Below are 20,387 nucleotides of genomic sequence, written 5' to 3'. Positions count from 1 at the left end.
AGGATTAAGGTGGATTAAGGTAGATTAAGGTTTGATAAGGATGGATTAAGTTTGATTAAGGTTGATTAAGGTGGATTAAGGTGTAATAAGGCGGATTAAGCTGGATGAAGAAGGATTAAGGTGGATTAAGGTTGAATAGAGTGGATTAAGGATGACTAGAATGTATTAATGTCGATTAAGGCGGATGAAGGAGGATTGAGGTAGATTAGGTGGATTAGGGTGTACTAAGGAAGATTAGGATTGATTAAGGTGGGTTAAAGTGGATTACAGTGTCTTTGTCTTGATGCTTTAATTGCATATACATAGTCATACATATATATAATTTCGTCATTTAAGAAGAACACATAACAGCTTCGCTGGTCGTCCTTCTTGACAGAGTGGGAGGGCACTAAGTTTTTTTTGTGCGGCCGGAGATTTGAGGTGCGACGTAATTAAATAGTAACGTTATTCAATAATTAGTTATAAAAGTGTTTCAGGGCCCCTTTAAACGCTCTATTGCTCCTCACCTGCGCGAGGTCAGGATGACCGCTGACGCGCCAACCCGGGTGACGTCTCGCAGCGCCTCGTAGATCATTTCGCGCGCGGTGATGTCGACGCCCCTGGTGGCGTCGTCGAGGATCACGACCCGGGGCGCACCTATGATGGCCAGTCCTATGGACAGCTTGCGTCTCGCGCCCGCACTGAGGAGATCATCAGCAAGAGCATACTAAATCCTACAGCTATTGCTAAGAGAGAAACTCAGGCGCTATAAATTATCTATATGGGAGCTGAAATTATTGCGGTTGAGACCACAGAGATTCCTACTAAAATTACTAGAGGGCACGGTGGTGATGCGATCATAGAGCCCACACGGAAATGATGTGATTCGCGGATTTCTTTAGTTTTCGTGCTAGTAGTTTCAGAACTTCTTGTCACGTTATTAACGCGACTGCGTTAAGGGCCCCGTGTCGCAGAAAATCCGGCTTCAGTGTCGGTGTGGGCGCGCCGGCGTCGTTAGCGGAAATAATCATTCCGAACGACCCCAATCGCACCCAGGACCCCAACCCAAGGGCCTCCGTGTGGCGCAAGGCGTTAGTGAACAAAATTGAATTTGTCAAAGTAAAATTCGTTAGAAAATTCGGAAAGTACGACTTAACCACAACCTACAGACGCGGTAGCGTCGGATTGTAATTTGAACATACGAGAAAACATAATTCCGTTGCCGGGAAGCCTGATAAGCAGCCATGAATCTTTGAATGCTATTGCGTTCTACTCTTAATTTGGAGGACGCTTATAAGCGTCCTCCAAATGTTTCATCACAATGTCAATCATATGGACGCTCGAGGCTCATTCCCGTCGTCGGCGCCGCTGCCGCTGTTATCGTGCTGTCCCGTTGACTGCGCATGCGCGGAGGCTTATTAAGTATGGTTGGCTGCAAAACGAGTTAAGCGAGAAAGCGAAGCAGACGCAAGGTAAACGCTCCGGCAATACTGGGAGCTCCTGTCGACGCTCTGATCTGTAGTCGGTCGATCGGAAAGGACCATCCGATTGTAGCCAGAGTGCACTTTTTCGACCGATCCGAACAAGATCGGCCTTTTTCGGAGCTCTTTAGAGGGCTCGAAAAACGACCAACCGAAGATTTCATTAGGGACGTGAAACTTGATGGCAGGAGCAAAGACACCGTGAGAAACACTAGAAGCGTCTTCTACTGAGAAACCTATACATGGCGATGAATTCAGTGATACGTCTAGGTTTTTGTTTGCCACTAACCCAGTTTTTGGAATATTATTAGTGATTTTACACCGCGTCACGTCCCGTTCTTTCTAACACCTTATGTGTTGAAGATGCGCCGTGCACATACATCCTGTATAAATGTTCTTTATACTCAAAATAAGCTTCAGTTGGTAGTTACGTTCGTTCAAATTTATGTTCGTGGTCGCATTCGTATTCATCGCGCCGGCAACACCATGACATCTCATCAACCTGTCCAACAGCAAGCTTCGCTGATGGCACAGCATAAATAAATGCTAAATGTCCATTGAGTGTCTACGAATATTAACCTATGCTGGGTTTCTAACGTACCGTCGGTAAACAGCATATTGGTCTGACATAGATATTTCCACCCCCCCCCCCAATTACTGCAGAAACTTCAAATAAAGGTGATATCTTCTCCAGATGAAAACGTCTGTGCCTAAAATACAACTTTATAGGAAATCAAAGTAGTCCGTCAGATGTATACAGATAGTCCCGGAACCTTCTAATTGCTATAATTCTAAATGCTATAGACGTTCTAAATTCTATAAGGAGCACGCCGGTGCAGCGCCGACTCACGCACCTGTAGGTGCCGCACGTGAGTCTGGCGCACTCGTTGAGGTCGGTGACGCCAACGACGCTGTCAACGAGCTGCTCGGTCTTGTCGCTTCGCACGCCGCGTAGCCGGGCGAAAATCTCGAGGAGCTCCAAGCCCGACAAGGCGTCCAGGAGTGCATCTTCCTCGGGACAGAAGCCGACCTGCGATTGCCACTGGAGCAGAGGGCGCGGGCTCAGCTGCAACTTTTCAAACTGACATAGAGTACTCTGCAGTGTGTTAAAGGCAACGTTCGTGCAGACCGGAATGTCAGAGAGGCACACAACACCTCGACTGAATAAGTCACAATGCCGCCAGTCTTGAAAAAAAAACACTTCGACAAAGTCAATCCAGATGCTGCACTCGAGAAAAGACACGATGATTTTGGCAACTACGGCCGCTTTGCGTTCGCAGTGGTCGCTCTGGTGCGATGCAACTTAGCAAGCCTAAAGTATGCCCCCCTCCCCCCTTTTGTAAGATCGAGCGGACTTCACACACCGCGAGGCCTCGATAGACGATGCAAGCTCAAGGTACGGAATGCGACACTAGCGCTGATTTCTCTTCTAGTGGGCAGATTCTAACGAACACGGTCGTGTCCTGTCTTCTCGAAATAACAGTGCGACCGTTTCTGCTGACGCACGTGCTGCTGGTGATTGCGTTTTGGCAATGGAAAGTGCGAACTCATCTACCCGGAAACCTGGTATAGAGTTACACTGTGAAAGGGAAAAAAATTGGCATCCACCTGTAGTGCAGCTCACGAAGCTAGAAATGAGTTTCCGCAGAACTTATTTGTGATATTAAATGTCCGCACGCTTCCAGTTGTCGATCAGTTAAGTGTCGCCCTGCGGTCTGCACGCCTCCTGGTTACACCGGATGGTTGATCGACCGTCCCGGAAAGGCGTTGGTTACGGGCTCGATCGCCGAACCAGGATGAAAACTTCCTTTCTGAGAAGTCCATGTCGGTTTCATTTGTATCCTCGTACTGCAGGTGGATACGAAAGATGTGGCTGTGCTAAAGCTTTTTTTTTTTTTATTGTTAGGTGCCGCAATAGCCTCGATAATTCGAAAGGCCGGGACCGGCCAGTTAAATTCTACACATTCCGAGGCATTTGGATAACAGATCGCCAAGCGCAGCAGTGATCGCAGAGCCAAATCCCAATATTCGTCTTTTCGGATGTCTTCCCTTCATCCATGACAAGTGCTAAATCGAGCGGTCCCTTTCTTGCGCAACAAGAAATCTCTGTGAATTTTGGACGTACGGGCATCCGTTCCCCTTAATGCTGGCCCCTTTCCAAGTGGACGGCGCTGCAGAGGCTTCAGGACGAGCTGAATATTCGTCCGTGGTAACGTGCACAATGCGGTCGTTCATAAACAATGAAAGCGCCGTAGCGTTTGTTGGCGTTGTGGAAAGGTAAAGATCGTGGGCAATTTCCGTGATCTGTATCCGCCATATCCGAGTCTGTGAATTTGGTCTGTTGTCATGCGCATCAGAGCGTATCAAATCCTTTCGCTTTTATATAAAAAGGATGGGGCAGCCGCTATTTACGCTGATATTTACGTAGCACGTTAAATATCATCAATGCAAGGATAATTTAACATTTCAAGTACACTACAATGCCTAGGAGTGCTATTGCAGCATCCATCACCGAGAACTGCTGGACTAGGTGACGCCACTCCCGTGCGTTTCAGTCACCGTAGTCAGGGCGACCGCGCATCGAATCGAACCTGCGCACATGCAGTCACGCCCGAAGGCGTGGGTTTGTGTAATCGATATCGTGGCAAAAACAATCGATATCGTAATGGGGCATGGCATTCTGCCTTTCTATACTTAATCTCGCAAGTTTACCAATGCCTGTGACGATCTCGTCTCCACCAATTCTCTGCCTTTTTTTTCTTCTTTCTTTTTTTTCTGACCATTACTCTAAACGTTTCATCGTTATCTGCACCGCTCATTAGTTAACGCTTGCATCAGCTTCGGACCCCAGTGCTCCTGGAAGTTGGACGTTCCGTGGGATTCAGGTTGAGTGAACATCTTTGCATTTCAATGGAATTTGCCGAGTCAAGTGCGGATTTTTTCTGTCTGCTGTAGAGAGTTGTTTCACCGTGTCGTGATTCGCTAATGTCTTCTCCCAAATTAAGCGCATCGAACAGCGCGAAAGAGTGTACGTAATTGACAGAAAACAATGTCGTCTAGACATTACATTCCATTGATTGCTCTTTCGAATTCCCTTCAACAATAAGCACCAAACAGTATATTCTCCTCCCTGTTTTTCCTTGAGGCAGCTGCAGCTTGAACTGGCGATACACTGCCTTTTTTTTTATTATTGTAAAAACGTTCTTTCCTTATTCCACGAGTGCCATCTTTGTAAAACTCCACTGACATTCTCTCTACCCTTTGCATCCAATTTACCGTCATCGTTTTAATTTCCTTTCAGATGACTGCGGGTTGCCGACTTCTGAAATGAAAGAAGCCAAAACGTCTCTGGCCGGTGCAAGTTCCCCGTACAGTCAATCGCGGCTTGAAGGTTATCGCGCAGGCGGCGACCGGCCTAGCGTCCCAGGGGCCTAGCGGCCAGTTTGGGAACAATGAAAATCAAGGTTTCGCATTCTTCTCTCCCTCGTTGGCTGTTCCATGCTACAACAATCACCCCCACGACGAACTCGCTACCCTTTCTCTCTATTTTAAGCTTGCCATTCGTTGCGATCAAGCGTACACTTGGTTGCCTCTTCGCGGACGACAACAAAAGCATCCAATTCGGAGCGTCCAATTCCTCATAATACTGAATAATACGTTGCGCGCAATACCACCACTGCCTGTTCCCTGAAGCAAAAAAAAAAAAATGAAAAAAACGCCTTCCTCGAGCGGGAGTGGTCGCAGCTTAAGGAACGGCAAAAAGAGTCAGGGAAGCTGTCCTGATACCTCCCTCTCCTCGAAAGAGGACTCCGAGTCGTGGCGCTGTTCTTGTTCATGATCTACGCTCGCGCGATAACCTTCAAATCGCGCTAGACTGTACACGTGTCTATATCGTGACAAGTGCGACAAAATGCGCAAGTGCGAACTCACTTCTCGGGGCGAATCCGAGAGCTTCGCGTCGTCCATGTGTGCCTCGCCCATGGTCATGACGGTCACGGCGGCGAGCATCTGGGCCACGGTGCTCTTGCCACATCCGTAGACCCCCAGCAGGCCGAAACACTCGTCCCGGGGCAGCGCGAGGTTGAAGCCGCACACGGCGTAGTCGTCTCCGTACCACTTGTGCACCTCTTCGGCCACGAGCGCGTAGTTGTACAACGCATGTTGCGCGCAAGTACGGCGCACCTGCAGTACACGAACGATAGTTGTACCGGGCGAACATAGAAGAGTTTTGTACCAGCGGAAACGTGTGGGGCTAGTGTCCAAGGGATCAGCGTGCAGGTCGGTTCGACCAGCGTGGTATACTAACGATGGTCAGTATATATAAGTTGCCTATACGCGTCGTCCTTCTGGCTTTAGACGGCTTCGTGGCTTTGCAAGCTGATCATTTTTTTTAAACAAAAAGGTACTGCGTTATGAATAATTAAAAACACATTATTCAAATTATCTAACAGCACGATTCGAACAACGGAGAACTAGAATCCCCGATATCGAGGCCATTGCGCAACGGACGCTTGGAGAAGCGGAACCACTGCAATTGGCAGCTTGTTCACACAGTCTTATTGCCCTCTGGATTAAAAGAAGAAAAAGCAATGTATAGACAGCTTTAAATATTTAGGCCAATGAAGCGCAGATAAACTGTAATAAAGGAAGCCACGCGAACGTCCCGAAGCCACAAGCACGAAGACCAGACAAATCCATGTACTACCCATCATTCCCATAATGGCTGAACGATCGGAGCGCCAGCGTTCCCTCTAGTAATTATCGTAGAAACCTTCATGTCGGGCAACCTCGGGCGCTGTACTAACAACCATAATAGAAACATTTGAGGTTAACAAAGAAAAGAAGTTAAAGGCCCCGGAACGCGCGATGGAAAGAAAAATGACACGCACGTCTTTGAGACGCTGATGATATTATACGGTCACGGCCGCTGGATAAAAAAAAAGGTGCCTTTTTTTATCCGCGGCCGTGATACGGTTATGTTGTGGCGCAAGTGCCTGGTACGGCCAAAGATGGCCGAGAAATGGTGCGAACCAGTCGATGTTGACGCTAAATAAGAAATGGTAAATGAAATGTGGCTCTTTTAGATGCGAGAGCATCTTATGCTCGGGGCAGTGTCCGTTCTGCGGCGTCCGCACACATACTGCGCATGCACAACTCTCCCTCATTCTCTTCTACGCAGGTGTGCGCTCTCCTCCTCTCCTCTCCCCCTCTCCGCCACAGGTGCGGCGCCGCAAATCATGGCATATAACTCTCTCTCACTCTCCCTCTCTCTCTCAGGGCACGCCGGTAGGCGGCGCAAGTGTCGCGGCACAGTATAAAGCGCGCTTTCGCTGTGCTTCCGTCATTCTCTCTCTGTGCAACGATGTGCGAAACGCCATGAACAACGTCAACGTCGGCGCTAGTAACAGCGGCAGCGCCACCGCCGCGGAGCAGAGGAAGGCTCGGGAAGCCGAACGTAAACGTCAGCGTCGGCAAGCGGACCCCGAACTTCGGGCCAGGGAAGCCGAACGTAAACGTCAACGTCGGCAGGAAACTTCTACGGAAGCAACACGGGCTCGGCACGCCGAAGTGGAACGTTAGCGTTATCGAGCCAACCCCGAACTCCGGGCTCGGAAAGCCGAAGCACAACGGCAGCGTCGAGCGGCAGCTCCCGATCGCGAAGCGACGAGGCAACGCGAGTCTGCAGCCAGAGCAGCAGCAACACGTTCGAGGCCATTACAACGCCCATGCTTCGACGGTGCTGACGCGCGGTTCAAGCGCGACTTCCTCGATCGCAGCTTCGGGCACAGCTGCAACGTGTGCGACCGGCTTTGGTTCGACAACAATCTGAGCAAGGTCGGCAGCGTCCAGAACGAACGTCAGCGTAACGCGGCCGTCGGCGTGCTTCGACGCCGCTTCAGCAACAATACAATACATTCTCAATACACTCTCTCACTCTAACTTGGTTGTGTTGCCAAGTGAAACGAAACGGAAACTCGATGCGCACCTCCCGCGATGCTTTCGCATACCACCATGGTTGCCCGTAGGGTGAGATGATGTGATTTCTTTATCGGCTCTGTGGCAGCAGTGCTTTCAGGACCCTAGAAAAGTTCCTGTCCTACATTTTTGACAGATAATTTAGCGAAGAAAAATAAAGAAGTATTTGTCGCGTAGTATACTGCAGACACATATTCGTGATGTGTTCAGATATAAATTCTACAGCAGAACTGGTGCCACCTGGAGAGTTCTATAAATTTATAGTCTATTGTAACTTGTGTTGTTCCAGAGATATTAACCAGAAGTCCTCCAGTAACTCTGGTTTGTAAGCATTAAAAGGTCTAAGAATAGTCGCTACAACATATGTAAAATATATGTTTTAACATAATCACAGTGGCTAGTAATGTGGGCTTTGACCATCAAATATATTTTATAAAGGAACGATACAACAAAATGTGTGAATGCCAGTAACACAACTGCGTCACCGGGGCCCTTGAGCATAAGGGCCTTGCACGCCACGTGCTCTACAAAAAAAAAAAAAAAAAATCACCGCCCAAGCACTCCGTACAGATGGTTAAGCAGCGAAGCTGAAACGCGCGGCCCCGGTGTTTATCACTGGGTTAATCCCGACGGTTCATTAAAGTCTTTGTAAGTTATTGGTTTCGTCTTTCTGTTTCTTTATGAGGTTCCACACACGTTCGGCTGCGATGGAGAAAACGACGTCACTGACGGTATAAGCCCGCAGTCCGCCGTAGTCGCCCCCCCCCCCCCCCCCCCCCGCATTGCCGCTTGCGATTCTTCAAAATTAAATTGCTCCGAAATTAAATCTGCTCTGTTCTGCTACAAATGCGCTACAAGTGTCTATATAATTGCTATAGCAATAAAGCTAAGCACAGCTTTGGTCTCAAAGAACGGTTCTGCTCCAAAGAACAATGCTGGATGGAAGATAATGTGCTGCTGTTATTCTATAGTAGAGTTCAGCTTCGGCTTCACGACACTCCAGCAAGACAGTCAGCCCAGGAAGACCGCAGTGTGGATTCGAGAGCAAATGGGGTTTACCCAGCATTCCCATTAAGAACTAGCAGTGGGGTTTGGCGGGACATGTAATGCGCAGGGAAGGATAACCGGTATTAAAGTTACAGAATAGGGGCCCAAGACAAGGAAAACTCTGTCAAAGACGGCAGAGAAGAATGACTTAATGAAATTAGCAAAATTTGCAGGCATAACATGGGGGCCAGCTGGCGCAAGATAGCTTTTTGCCCTGCAGTGTGCATAACATAGGTTGGTGATGATGACAATGATGATGACGACATTCTCGTCTTCTACTCTAAATTAAACGATTTTCGTTCATTGATAGTAGGTGATCCGTCGCCTGGACGTTGTTTGAAGACACCATTGGCTGCTATAATGCAATAAAAAGCTATGTGTATAATAGTTGGTTCTCGATCTCGGATGCAATGTTGCGATGCATAGTTCGAAAAATACACACGAAGAAAGCACGATGCCACACACAATGATGCGAGAACTCACAGCTGTCCCTTCGCGCATGCGTGACGTGTTTTATTTAGTTTGCGTGTCTCGTTAGAACTATGCAGTGCCAACTTCGCATCCATGATTTCATTGGTGTCTACTGTAACAGTTCCTTTCCCGGACGGTAATGTTGGGCTGCTTCACTATACCTCTATAAAGGTTGATTTGTAAAATTCGCTAGAAATGAACAACATAGATGCAGCGTAGGTCACGAGCCTCTACAATATCTCGCGATAACTAACTATCGAAAAGCACCCCCCGAACGTCCATTCACAAGATGTCTTTTACTCCCTCAACTGAGCGACAGGAGTGACGTGGAGGCGACCCTAGTTACTGCATGGTCTCCGAGATCATCCCGCACTTGCTTACTGTTCGATCACGGAGGCTATGGTTTGCAGCTATAGCTTCGTGGTGTTTCAGCCCGGTGGCCCTCCACCACCTAAACGCGGTCCTTTATCAAAATAGAGTTTTGATAAGTTTCTCCGCCGACTCCCTCAACTCAGACTTTCGCATTTGAACGTTAAGCCCCTCTTTCTAAATTGGTTGAGGGACTTCCTTACCAATCGGCAAAAGTTCGTCCGTGCCGTAACACATCGGTTGTCTTACGCGTCGGACGAGCTCGGTCCTCGGTCCCTTATTCCAATTTATATAAATGATTTGCCCAATAACATATCCTCTAACGCTGCTTTTCTCCCCAAATTATGTTCGGTCTACCGCAGCATCAATGACAACCATGACTGATAAACTTCAACGTGAACTACGTAACGTAGAAAATGTCCATTAACAGAAGGAGGACTGCGCTCGTTTCACTGCTACCATTAGTCGTCGTATTACACACCGTGCTATAACATTTAGGGCTCCCAGATATATTCCTTATCCTTGTATAAATAGCTCAACATCAGCTTATCTCATGCTCTCACATGGTCATCCCACATAAATTACCGTCAGGAATGATGCTAACCGCTGCCTTGCTTATTTACTTCGAAACTTGCAACACAACCACAATCTGTAAAAAATTCGTGCGTACCAGACACTAGAACGGCCGAATGGCTAGCCTTATTTATACAACGCGACAGACAGTTTCGATCTCTGTCTTGATATCGCGATCATCTCGACACGCCAGTCCTGGCGGGTCGAGACAAATTTGGCATAAAATTAAAAAAAATATATCTCACGTTCTCCAGCCTCCAATACTTCATAATTGTAATTCTTGTAGAGTTTCTACCGCTTAAAATACGTGTGGGCGTAATCTTCTTGAAGGTGGCACTATTATTGATCAACTAAGAGTCGCCACAGGAACACGAAAGAATATTTCAGCTGTGTGCGCACTCTCGAAGCTCGAGAACCTTTGCGAATATATAGACAGGCTGGCGACTTTCTTCAACAGAATGTCGATAGAAGGGCGATCGTCTAAACTAAGTAGACGACCTTTGTCTACGAACAGTTATTCGAATCACAGTTGGATAGAAATCGATTAAAATAAACATTTTAATGACTTTTGTTCAAATATTAGATATAGACTGCCAATCGACTAAAAGTATAACGATTTTTGCTAGTAGACAATACATAGTCTTACAATCGACTAAAAGAACTTGAAACCTTTTTTCTGTAGGCCGTCTATATAGACTGGGAATTGACTAAGAAACTAGACAGATAATGACCTTCTATAGACAGTTTATAGGCAGAGAATCGGCTAAATGAAATAGGCAACTTAACGATATTTCTCCATACACGGTCCACGAATAGACCAATATTGTTTATAGACAGTCTATAATTTTTTTAGACAAAAGACGAAACATATAGAATGACAAAGCAACCTACAAAAAGATAATCTACGATCTAAATCCATCTTCGTTAGGCTTAAGCGTAGCGCGACCAGGTGCTCCACGACATCCATTTCTCTACCAATAACACCTACCGTATTCCGTTCTTTGGTGACCTCCGTGTCGGCCGAACCGCGTGACGGCGTGCCCACAGAGTCCGAGCGAAAAAACCGACCCGAGTTGCGGCAGCTCAGATAGACGAACAGTATGATCGCCTCCACAAGGAGGTAGTACAGCTCCAAGCCCACCCCGGCTCCTGACACCTTGAGTGGGTTCCAGTTTATTGTGTCCCGGAGATCCACGTCCAGCACTGCAAAAAAAAAAACAAAATGGGCAACGAAACGTTTCAATCGCACGCACGCACGCACGCACGCACGCACGCACGCACGCACGCACACACACACACACACACACACACACACACACACACACACACGCGCGCGCGCGCGCGCGCACACACGCACACGTACGCAATTATACATATATAGCTGTAGTGAACATAAAGATAGGCTGATGATGCCCACTGCAGTACGAAGGCCTCTCCCATCGCTCTCCAATTGCCCCTGCCTTGCGCTAGATGATTCCAACTAGCGCCTGCAAATTTCCTAACTTCATCACCCCACCTAAGTTTCTGCCGTCCTCGACAGCGCTTCCCTTCTCTTGGTATCCATTCTGTAACTCTAATGGTCCACCGGTTGTCCATCCTACGCATTACATGGCCTGCCCAGCTCTATTTTTTTCTCTTTATGTCAATTAGAATATCGGCTATCCCCGATTGCTCTCTGATTCACACCACTCTCTATCCGTCTCTTAACGTTACGTGTAACATTTTCGTTCCATCGCTTTTTACGCTGTTCTTAACTTGTCCTCGAGCTCCTTTGTTAAACCTCCAAGTTTCTGACCTGTATGTTAGGACCGGTAGAATGGAATGATTGCACACTTTTCTTTTCGACGACAGTGCTAAGCTCCCAGTGAGGATTTGGTTATGCCTGCCGTATCCACTCCAACCCATTCTTATTCTTCTGTAAATTTTGTTCTCATGATAAGGGTCGCCTGTGAGTAACTGACCTAGATAACCGTACTCCTGTAGATGCTCTAGAGGCTGATGAGCAATCACGAATTGTTGTTCCCTTGCTATAGGCTGTTGAACATTACCTTTGTCTTCTGCATATTAGTCTTCACCCCCTCTTACACTTTATCAGGTAATGTCCTTAATCATTTGTTGCAATTAATCTCCAGTGTTTCTGAACAGAACAAGGTCATCTGCAAACCGAAGCTAGCTGAGATATTCGCCATTGATCCTCACTCCTAAGCCTACCGAGTCTAAGAGCTTGAATACTTCTTCTAAGCCTGCAGTGAATAGCATTGGAGAGATTGCGTCTAATTGCCTGGCCCCTTTCTTGATAAGTAATTTTCAACTTTTCTTTCGCAGAACCAAGGTGGCTGTGGAATATTTGTAGGCATTTGCCAAAATATTCACGTATGCCTCCTGAACTCCTTGATTACGTAATGCATCCATGACAGCTGGTATGTCTACTGAATCAACACCTCTCAGAGCGGAGCGCTCTGCTCTCACTAAGACAGACCTCAAACGGCAGTTGGAAAAGGGGGTTTCAGTTTCCGCGTAACAGAATTACGTTTTCCCGCATATTCAAATTACAATCCGACGCTATCACGTCTGCACGTTGTGCGTACGTCGCACCTTACGACTTTTCTGACGCATTTTACTTTGAGAAATTCAATTAGTCCAGTAACGCTTATTCGCCACACGGAGGGACCAGCGTGGTTGGTGATGATTTTGCTCTAACGGATAACGCCAGCTCCGACGCCGGATTTTCTGCGACGCGGGGCCTATAACGCTGTTACGTTTCAAAAAAAATTGGTAGGGCACGCACTGGCGCAGCACATGTCCACGGGCGTCTTGAGAAGGCCGGCGAACATGTCCTCCTGGTAGGTGATCTCGTAGTCCTTGGTCTTGCGACAGAACGCGACCAGTGCCGTAATGTTTTCGAGCCGAGTCAGGGCCAGCTGCCTGCAGGCGCGCCGCGACCAGTCCAGGGCGATCACCTTGATCACCGCCATGGGCACGGCGCATGGCGGCAGCGCGCTGCACAGGAAGTCGATGTCACGCCCCTGCCTGGACATCCACACAGCTCGTGTAGAAGGCCAGCAGACCTGCCGAAGTGGGAACAAACAAACAAACAAAATTAAACGCTCGGGGTTTTACGGGCCAAAGCCACGATAGGATTATGAGGTGCGCGTTGTACTGCGACACTTCGGATTAGTTTTTGGCCACCTGAGGTTTAACGTGCACCGAATGGACGGTACGTGGGTGTTATTGCGTTTCGCTCCCGCCGATAAGGAGGCCGCGCAGAAACACCGTAGGAGCTCGGAAGTTCTATGCATGCGCACATGCTAGCAAGAACACGAAGGGGCCAATTAACCGTCAGGTGTCTCTCATCATTAGGATGATCAACTATCATCATCAACAATGGCTTGAGCGTCGTCTTCTTCCACAGTGGGCTCGCTGGCGCCCCTCGGTGCAACCGCGTGAACGCGCTCGTACCACTGCTCACGCGTTCGTCGTCGACGTCTTCTTCCACAGCTGGCTCCGTTGCCGCTCATCATTGCAGCGTGGAATTTCACTTCTCTTGTGTCGTCGTAATGGGGAGGCCGCTTTTACGGGGGTACGATCCATTGCTTAAGGGGCTGTGAGCCAGTCATTGTTCGTGTCCTCACGCGCGCTCCGCCGGCGCGTTAGGACACGTCGTCAGTTGCTCCTCTGGGTGTGGTAAGTGAAGGACGCGCGTTAACCTAAGGCCTAGCGGCTAGCGCTATTGAAGACACTTAAAGGTAACATTAAGGTCGCTGTTCCCTGCTACCGGAACCCTGTTGCTTATGAACCACATTGGCGGTTCATAATCACTCATCATCATCATCAGCCTATATTTATGTCCGCTGCAGGACGAAGGCCTCTCCCTGCGATCTCCAATTACCCCTGTCTTGCGCTAGCGTATTCCAACTTGCGCCTGCAAATTTCCTAACTTCATCATCCCATCTGGTTTTCTGCCGACCTCGACTGCGTTTCCCTTCTCTTGGTATCCATTCTGTAACCCTAATGGTCCACCGGTTATCCATCCTACGCATTACATGACCTGCCCAGCTCCATTTCTTCCGCTTAATGTCAACTAGAATATCGGCTATCCCCGTTTGTTCTCTGATCCACACCACTCTCTTCCTGTCTCTTAACGTTAGTCCTAAGATTTTTCGTTCCATCGCTCTTTGTGCGGTCCTTAACTTGTTCTCGAGCTTCTTTGTTAACCTCCAAGTTTCTGCCCCATATGTTAGCACCGGCAGAATGCAATGATTCATAATCACTACTGGCGCCTATTTACATGGTTTGTCGGCATCTACACCCTCCTGCTGCGGTGACCAGGCCGCCTTGCTTTACGCCTTCGCGAGTCCGAGTGCCGCTGAGGCACTCGGTGCAGAGCATCCAAGCTGCCATCCGCTGTGTCGAGGGAGCAGAATATTACCGATGCAACCAGCATTCATTCCAGTAGCGTCTCTTTCTCGGGGAGGAGTAACCCGGAGAGGAGAACGGTAACCCGAAGATGAATACCACCAGCATGGGGCACAGCAGCCCTGCTGTCACGGCGCACACCTCGGCCAAGAGAACGACGGAAGCTGCTGGCCTGACATTGGAAGAAATTGTAACTCCAACGGCGCCAAAGAAAGACCTCGCCCATCAGAATACCTGCCCGCATGACCGACACATGCGTCTCCGGTGTCGCCAACGACATCGTGGCACAAAGTGGTTCTCAAGCCTCGTTCTAGATACGACTTTTCGAAAACACTCAGTTTAACCGTATCATCCAAGCGGCTCTGGACGCCTGCCTCGAATCTTCAAGATTTCAAGGTATCGCTCTACACAAACCTTGCAATACGGTCTCAGTATGGGTGTCTGCCATGGCACTGGTTTATTAAGCTCGAAGAACTGTAACAGATACAAGTCTCAGAAGAATAGGTCCTTCTAGTGCAGGCGTACCTCGTCAGTAGTACTGATTTAAGACGCTATGTGGTCAATGGCGTTGACCATGACGAAGAACATAAAATGCTCCTGCAGGCACTACCGTGTCCTCACGCACAAGATCGTGACAGCTCGCTACCTGGGAAGCGGTCGTACTTGCCTATTCGCGCTTCAAGGTCCTAATTCGCCACCTGAACGTATCCTGTGTTGCGGCTGCGTACTGCGCCCGCGTCTGTTCAAGCCCTCCGTTGTGTAGTGCTACTCTTGCTTCATCTTACTTCTAATAGGGACACATAAGTCTTCCTGCCTCTGCCCACCGAAGGGCGACACCATGGAGGCTGAACCATCAGCATTGTTTCGATACGGCCTATGCCAAACAAACGATATCACATCTCTTCCACGACGTGCCCTACCAAGTTTAGCGCCACTAAGGAAGCTCGACAATGCCGTCCTTGGCAACCAGCAAAGACCTCTCAATATCCATCGATGAAACAAGTTCTCGTTACGCCGTTCTGGCTTCGCTGGAGAGGATGCTAGCCAGGTGGCAACAGCAAGCACAACGACACGTGATTCCGCCACGCCTATATATAGCGCAGGTATTAGGTCGTCCCCTCCACGCCCACAACGTGCCTCACAGTCGATAGAAGACACATCGCTTCCCTTGGCAAATGAAGAGTGAGATCGACACTCACCTGGCCCCCTTTGAAAAAGAAAATCGGGTGCGATCTTGTACCCGTTCCATCGAGCCGCACACGATTGGTCAATTTGATCGTCACGGTTCAAATTGACCAATCGTGTGCGGCTCGATGGAACGGACCGCCTTCGTTTCATTTTGGAACGCGTACAAGATCGCGCCCCTAGCGTCTCAAGGAACCCCGCACAATGCTCCAGCGTCGTCGTGACCGAACGCGGCCATTTAATTAATCTTGGACGTCCGTTCCTGCTTATATTGCTAACCCGGCACCTATACTAGAAGAGAAACTTGTGCGCATTTGAATCAGTGGGTGTCAGGTAGCGGGGGGAATTGGCAGGGGGGAGTTGGTGGGAATCGATGTTTAGGAAAATCCATGTCGAAAAAATTCACAAGGTTTCACGTTGTCCTTAAAACGACCTGAACATGAAAGCCCAAGTGCTGATGCATTAAAGGCGGACACATGACGTACACATCCCCCTTAATTGACTTAGTCTACGTCCCTGAGTCATCCCTCTTAATTCGCTTAGACATACCCCGTAATTCGCTTAGTGTACTTCGCTTAGTCATCCCTCTTAATTCCAAAGGTCGAGGGTTCGAGTATCACCCAAGGTCGTGGGTTCGAGAGCCTTAATTAACTATATCTTAATAAACTGTGCCTTAAGTACCTTCGCCCTCATTAACATCAAAGGTCGTGGTTCGACTCCCACCCTTGGTCGTCGGTTCGACTCCCACCAAACGTCGTGGGTTCGGGTGCCTCCATCTTAATTAAATGTGCCTGAATGAACTTCGCCCGAATTACCCCTAAAGGTGGTGGGTTCGACTCCCACCAAAGGTCTTGCGTTGGAGTCCCACTAAAGGCCGAGGATTCAACTACCACCAAAGGTCGTGAGTTCGACTCCCATGAAAGGCCGAGGGTTCGTAGCCTTTTTGTACGTTTCGTGCGGCCGACGAGTTTTCGCTCAAGGTCTACTGACTAATGAGACATATAAGGCTTTCGCCTCAATATCTTCAACGAAAAAAACTCTTGCCCTTTGTTGTGCAACAACTCCAGCATCTCACCTCGGTTCTAGTGGCTAACCTCAAGTTGCGATGGCTACTACGTCTTCAAGTGCGCCGGAGGGAATTTTACAGTGGAACTGTCGCTGCATCGCTGGGAAGGTCGGAGAGCTGCTCCAGCGTGTCAGATATAGAAAACTACGTGCTTGGGCTCTACTGCTTCAAGAATCCAACGACCTGCCAACCATTTCAGGATTTGTGGCATACTCAGCGCCTTCAATGTTGGACCGTAGTAGTGCTACGCCTGATGTCCCTCTAGGAAAGGCTGCAGGTTATGTACGATCCACTCTTCGAATGACCCGTGTTGATCTTTCACGGTGGTGCACTTTATGGCAAGAAGTCGTGGCCGTATCGGGTCGTCTTTAACGCAAGGACGTCATCATCGTTTTGTACGACGCCCGTCCCTACAGCGGTCGTGCGGCTCGCTTGTCTCTCGGCTGGTTGGCGCATCTACGACAGAAACATTCTGGCTGCCCCATTATGGTAGCAAGAGATTTCAATGCGCCCCACAGCACATGGGGTTACGCCATGTCCAGTGCGTGAGGCACGTGTGTGCTGGACACATTTATGGACGCCGAGTTCACGCTGCTTAATAATCCGTCAATGCCTAGTCATCGGCGTGACCACTGTCGGGCGCCGCACACTCACCGGGCTTATCTTGGTGGCTAGGAAGGACGACCGTATCGTGGTCATTTGAGCCCAAATGCTGGGGCATAGACCACCATCCGATTCACCTTGACTTATCTTCGGGCAGAACAGGCCATCTTCGCTGGTTGTGTCGAGTGGTGGATTGACATCGATACAGGGCGGTATAAAATGCACGGTTTCTAACTCCCAGTGGGACCCGTCCCATGGTCTTAGGGGGGGACTAATTGAAGCAACACGTACGTCGGTCGTGGGTTGAATGAATCGCGAAGCACTCCAGTTTTGCAACATATGGGTTTCTGGGCGTCGCGCCGACAAGCAGAACTTGCATCAGGACGTGACCCTATATGAAATGGCATTCGGTTGGAGGCCCAACGCCTTACTGCAGTAACTCGTCGCCATGAACACCGCTTAGAATGTGGCCGCTGGATGAACTGGTGCTCTTCTCTTAGCCCCTCGTCACCCAATTCCTCTATTTGACGCATCTTCCGAGTAATGGAACGCTGTCGGCGCCTTCCAGACCCCGAAGCCTGCGCCCTGTTAGCATCTGGCCTACAACAGCAGCATTCGCCGAAACTGTCACCGACACCTTTTTTTTTTTTTTTTTTTGCACACGGCACTACCTCCTCTCGTTGTGCAAAATGGCCTTCCAGCGAACTGTCGAATCAAGGGTATGCAAGCTGCCTTCACTATGGCGGAATATTTATCAGCAATATACCTATTGAAGCTGTGCAAGGCACCAGGACCGCATGGCATACCTTATTAAATTTACAAAAACACGGAATGCAAGGTTCTCGATGTGCTGTTGGGGGACAGAAACGAAGGCTACGGGAGCCATTCACGATTGTTGGCGGCATGCAGAAATGTTCTGTATTCCGAAACAGGGAAAGCCCCCAGACAATATCGCTGAAATGCACCCAAAAGCGCTAACCTCAACTTTAAGCAAGCTGATGGAGCGTGTGCTCACGACACGTATCACATGGTGGCTCGAGCGATACTCCAGGTATCATCCTGGCCAAATCAGGTTCCGTCCTCATCTGACCACTGAGGATGGCCTTGTGTACCTTTCTTGTATTTGTTCTCATTGGAGGCCGCTCCCGAAGAATTCGCACCATTCTGGCAATGGAAATCAAGCATATGACCATGTGAGCCACGAAGCAATTGTTGGGATTCTTCATTGGTTTCAGTTGCCCAGCCGTGTCCGCACATTCACCAAAGCCTTCCTTCATGCTCGTGTTCGTGCTTTTCTTCGTTACTTTCGAATGAATAGAATATCGAATACTTCCAATTTAAGGTTCCGTGGAGTCTGGACATAAAAGGATTGTGTCCTGGATTGTGCAAAAGGATTACGCAGGATTATGTCAAGGATTATGCAAAATGATTCGTTACGTTATTGGGCATATCTAATGCCGTTAACCGGCTTTTAGGTAAACTGAAACTTGTAAATGAGAAACAAAGGAAGTGTGAGGTGCAGCTTGACACTGACATTTGACACTGTGAAATACAGCTGCGCATACAGTGGAGTGGAGTGCTCGTTGAAGGAGCACCGTCCATCGTTTTAAAGCGATCCAAATGCAGTGAGAATGACCAAGCCGCAAAGTCACTTTGCTCAAATGGAGAAAGCAAATGAGTAGGCTTCCTGAGAGTCGAGACATGCTAATTGAACGACTAGAAGCTATTGTACAGGAGTGATCACATCCACGCATTTTGCTCAGGAACTGGTTCGCCCGCACGAGAACCGAGGTTCTCGCGCAGAATTCATCAGGAAGAGTCTCCACGTTTATCAGTCTTGCCCCCGCAGTGGGCTGCAGCAACTGTCGTTGTCGCTTATAGCATTCGAAGCGACAAGAATATTCAGAATCTTCGATTGTAGAATTGTCGAATCGAGTGCGAATCGAATAGCACAGACAATTTGATTTCATATTCAAAATTTCGAAAACACGTGGCTTCCGTAGGGAGCGCGGACGGGACCAGTATCATCTAGTTAGTACAATTAAGGCCTGTTCACTCCGATCCATGATGTCGTGCTATCTTGCCCGAAGTTTCCATTGCCAAACCTGGCGTGACCAAAGCGGTGACGTCGAAATCACGGCTGCTTACGCGGGAGCGTCGCCATTAGATTCCACGGCAGTCAGGTCAGGTGGCATGACGTCACAGATTGGGAGTGAATGGGCCTCGCGCTATCTGGGTGGTGTCGACGGGACGCTCACCGAAAACGCCGAACACGACGAACGCTGTGACGTAGGCCCTGCTGGAGGTGCTGCAGCAGTAAGCGATGACGTATGCAGACAGGATGCACAGTATGCCGGACGTGGCGAACACCAAGAACAGGGCCTCTGCAATAGAGTTACGAGTCGTAGCACTCGCTGTATGACGAAATCGTTACGTATGGGGCATCATGGCGTCGTTGCGAGGCCGCTATATTGTTGCATGGAAAGCGCGGTGAAAAGCCGCGCGTTGTCTTTGGCGGTATAGTGTGGAAGCCACCGTGGTGGAAGCTTGTCAATAGGACAGCGATATGGTGCTATGTGACTTGCACGCGAAGTCTCCCTATTATTGTGCTCCCGGTCTGCACGTTTCATTGCATGCAAACATTCCCGCAGTGCCAGTATATCCGCCATCAAAACTAATCTTCATCTGCCAGACCTATCATCAAGAAGGAAACTCGCCCGGTGATCACTCTTTCATAAAATTTACTGTGCCAACCCAGAGTTAAAAAATGACCTCTTTACATCACCCCCTTACATTTCACCGCGAATTGACCACAACGTCAAGATAATGTACCAAGTTGTCGTACAAACCTATTCTTCAATTCATTCCTGCCCAAGGCAGCACCCAATGGAACCACCTTTCTGCCTCGGTCGCCAGCAATCTGATCATTCATCCTTTCAGACTGCTGTATCTAACATTGTATATGAGTAACCACTCCTTTCTGTAACGCCATCAGGCATTGAGAATACTTTAAATAAATAAATAAATAATAAATAATATAATAAATAAATAAATAATAAATAAATAAATAGAACAAATATTAACTAAATAAATAAAGAAATAATAAATAATAAATGTTACGAAGCATTGGGGAAGTCAGCGTCGCGACTAAGCACGATAAGGTAGCGAGAGGTAGCACAGCGATCGAGCACGACACAAGGCTTATGGTCTCGTCGTTCTCT

At 48.6% G+C, this 20,387-nt stretch overlaps 1 protein-coding gene across 1 annotated transcript in view; it reads right to left on the bottom strand.

Moving 5' to 3' along the window:
* Positions 1 to 4,852: 4,852 nt before the first annotated feature.
* LOC119432575 (ATP-binding cassette sub-family A member 13-like) overlaps positions 4,853 to 20,387 on the bottom strand; it is a 127,390-nt gene continuing 111,855 nt past the window's right edge. Inside the window, exons 20-25 of the mRNA XM_049658306.1 lie at positions 19,425 to 19,550; positions 15,512 to 15,519; positions 12,685 to 12,964; positions 10,885 to 11,099; positions 5,391 to 5,642; positions 4,853 to 4,891 (exon numbers count right to left, since the gene is read on the bottom strand). Of these exons, the coding sequence (XP_049514263.1) occupies positions 4,853 to 4,891; positions 5,391 to 5,642; positions 10,885 to 11,099; positions 12,685 to 12,964; positions 15,512 to 15,519; positions 19,425 to 19,550 (920 nt within the window). The remainder of the gene's footprint in view (positions 4,892 to 5,390; positions 5,643 to 10,884; positions 11,100 to 12,684; positions 12,965 to 15,511; positions 15,520 to 19,424; positions 19,551 to 20,387) is intronic.

This window comes from Dermacentor silvarum, chromosome 11, assembly GCF_013339745.2.
Source record: "Dermacentor silvarum isolate Dsil-2018 chromosome 11, BIME_Dsil_1.4, whole genome shotgun sequence".
Classification (NCBI taxonomy): Eukaryota; Metazoa; Arthropoda; class Arachnida; order Ixodida; family Ixodidae; genus Dermacentor; species Dermacentor silvarum.
The sequence above is the reverse complement of the archived record's forward strand: the minus strand, read 5'-3'. Positions and strand labels throughout refer to the sequence as shown.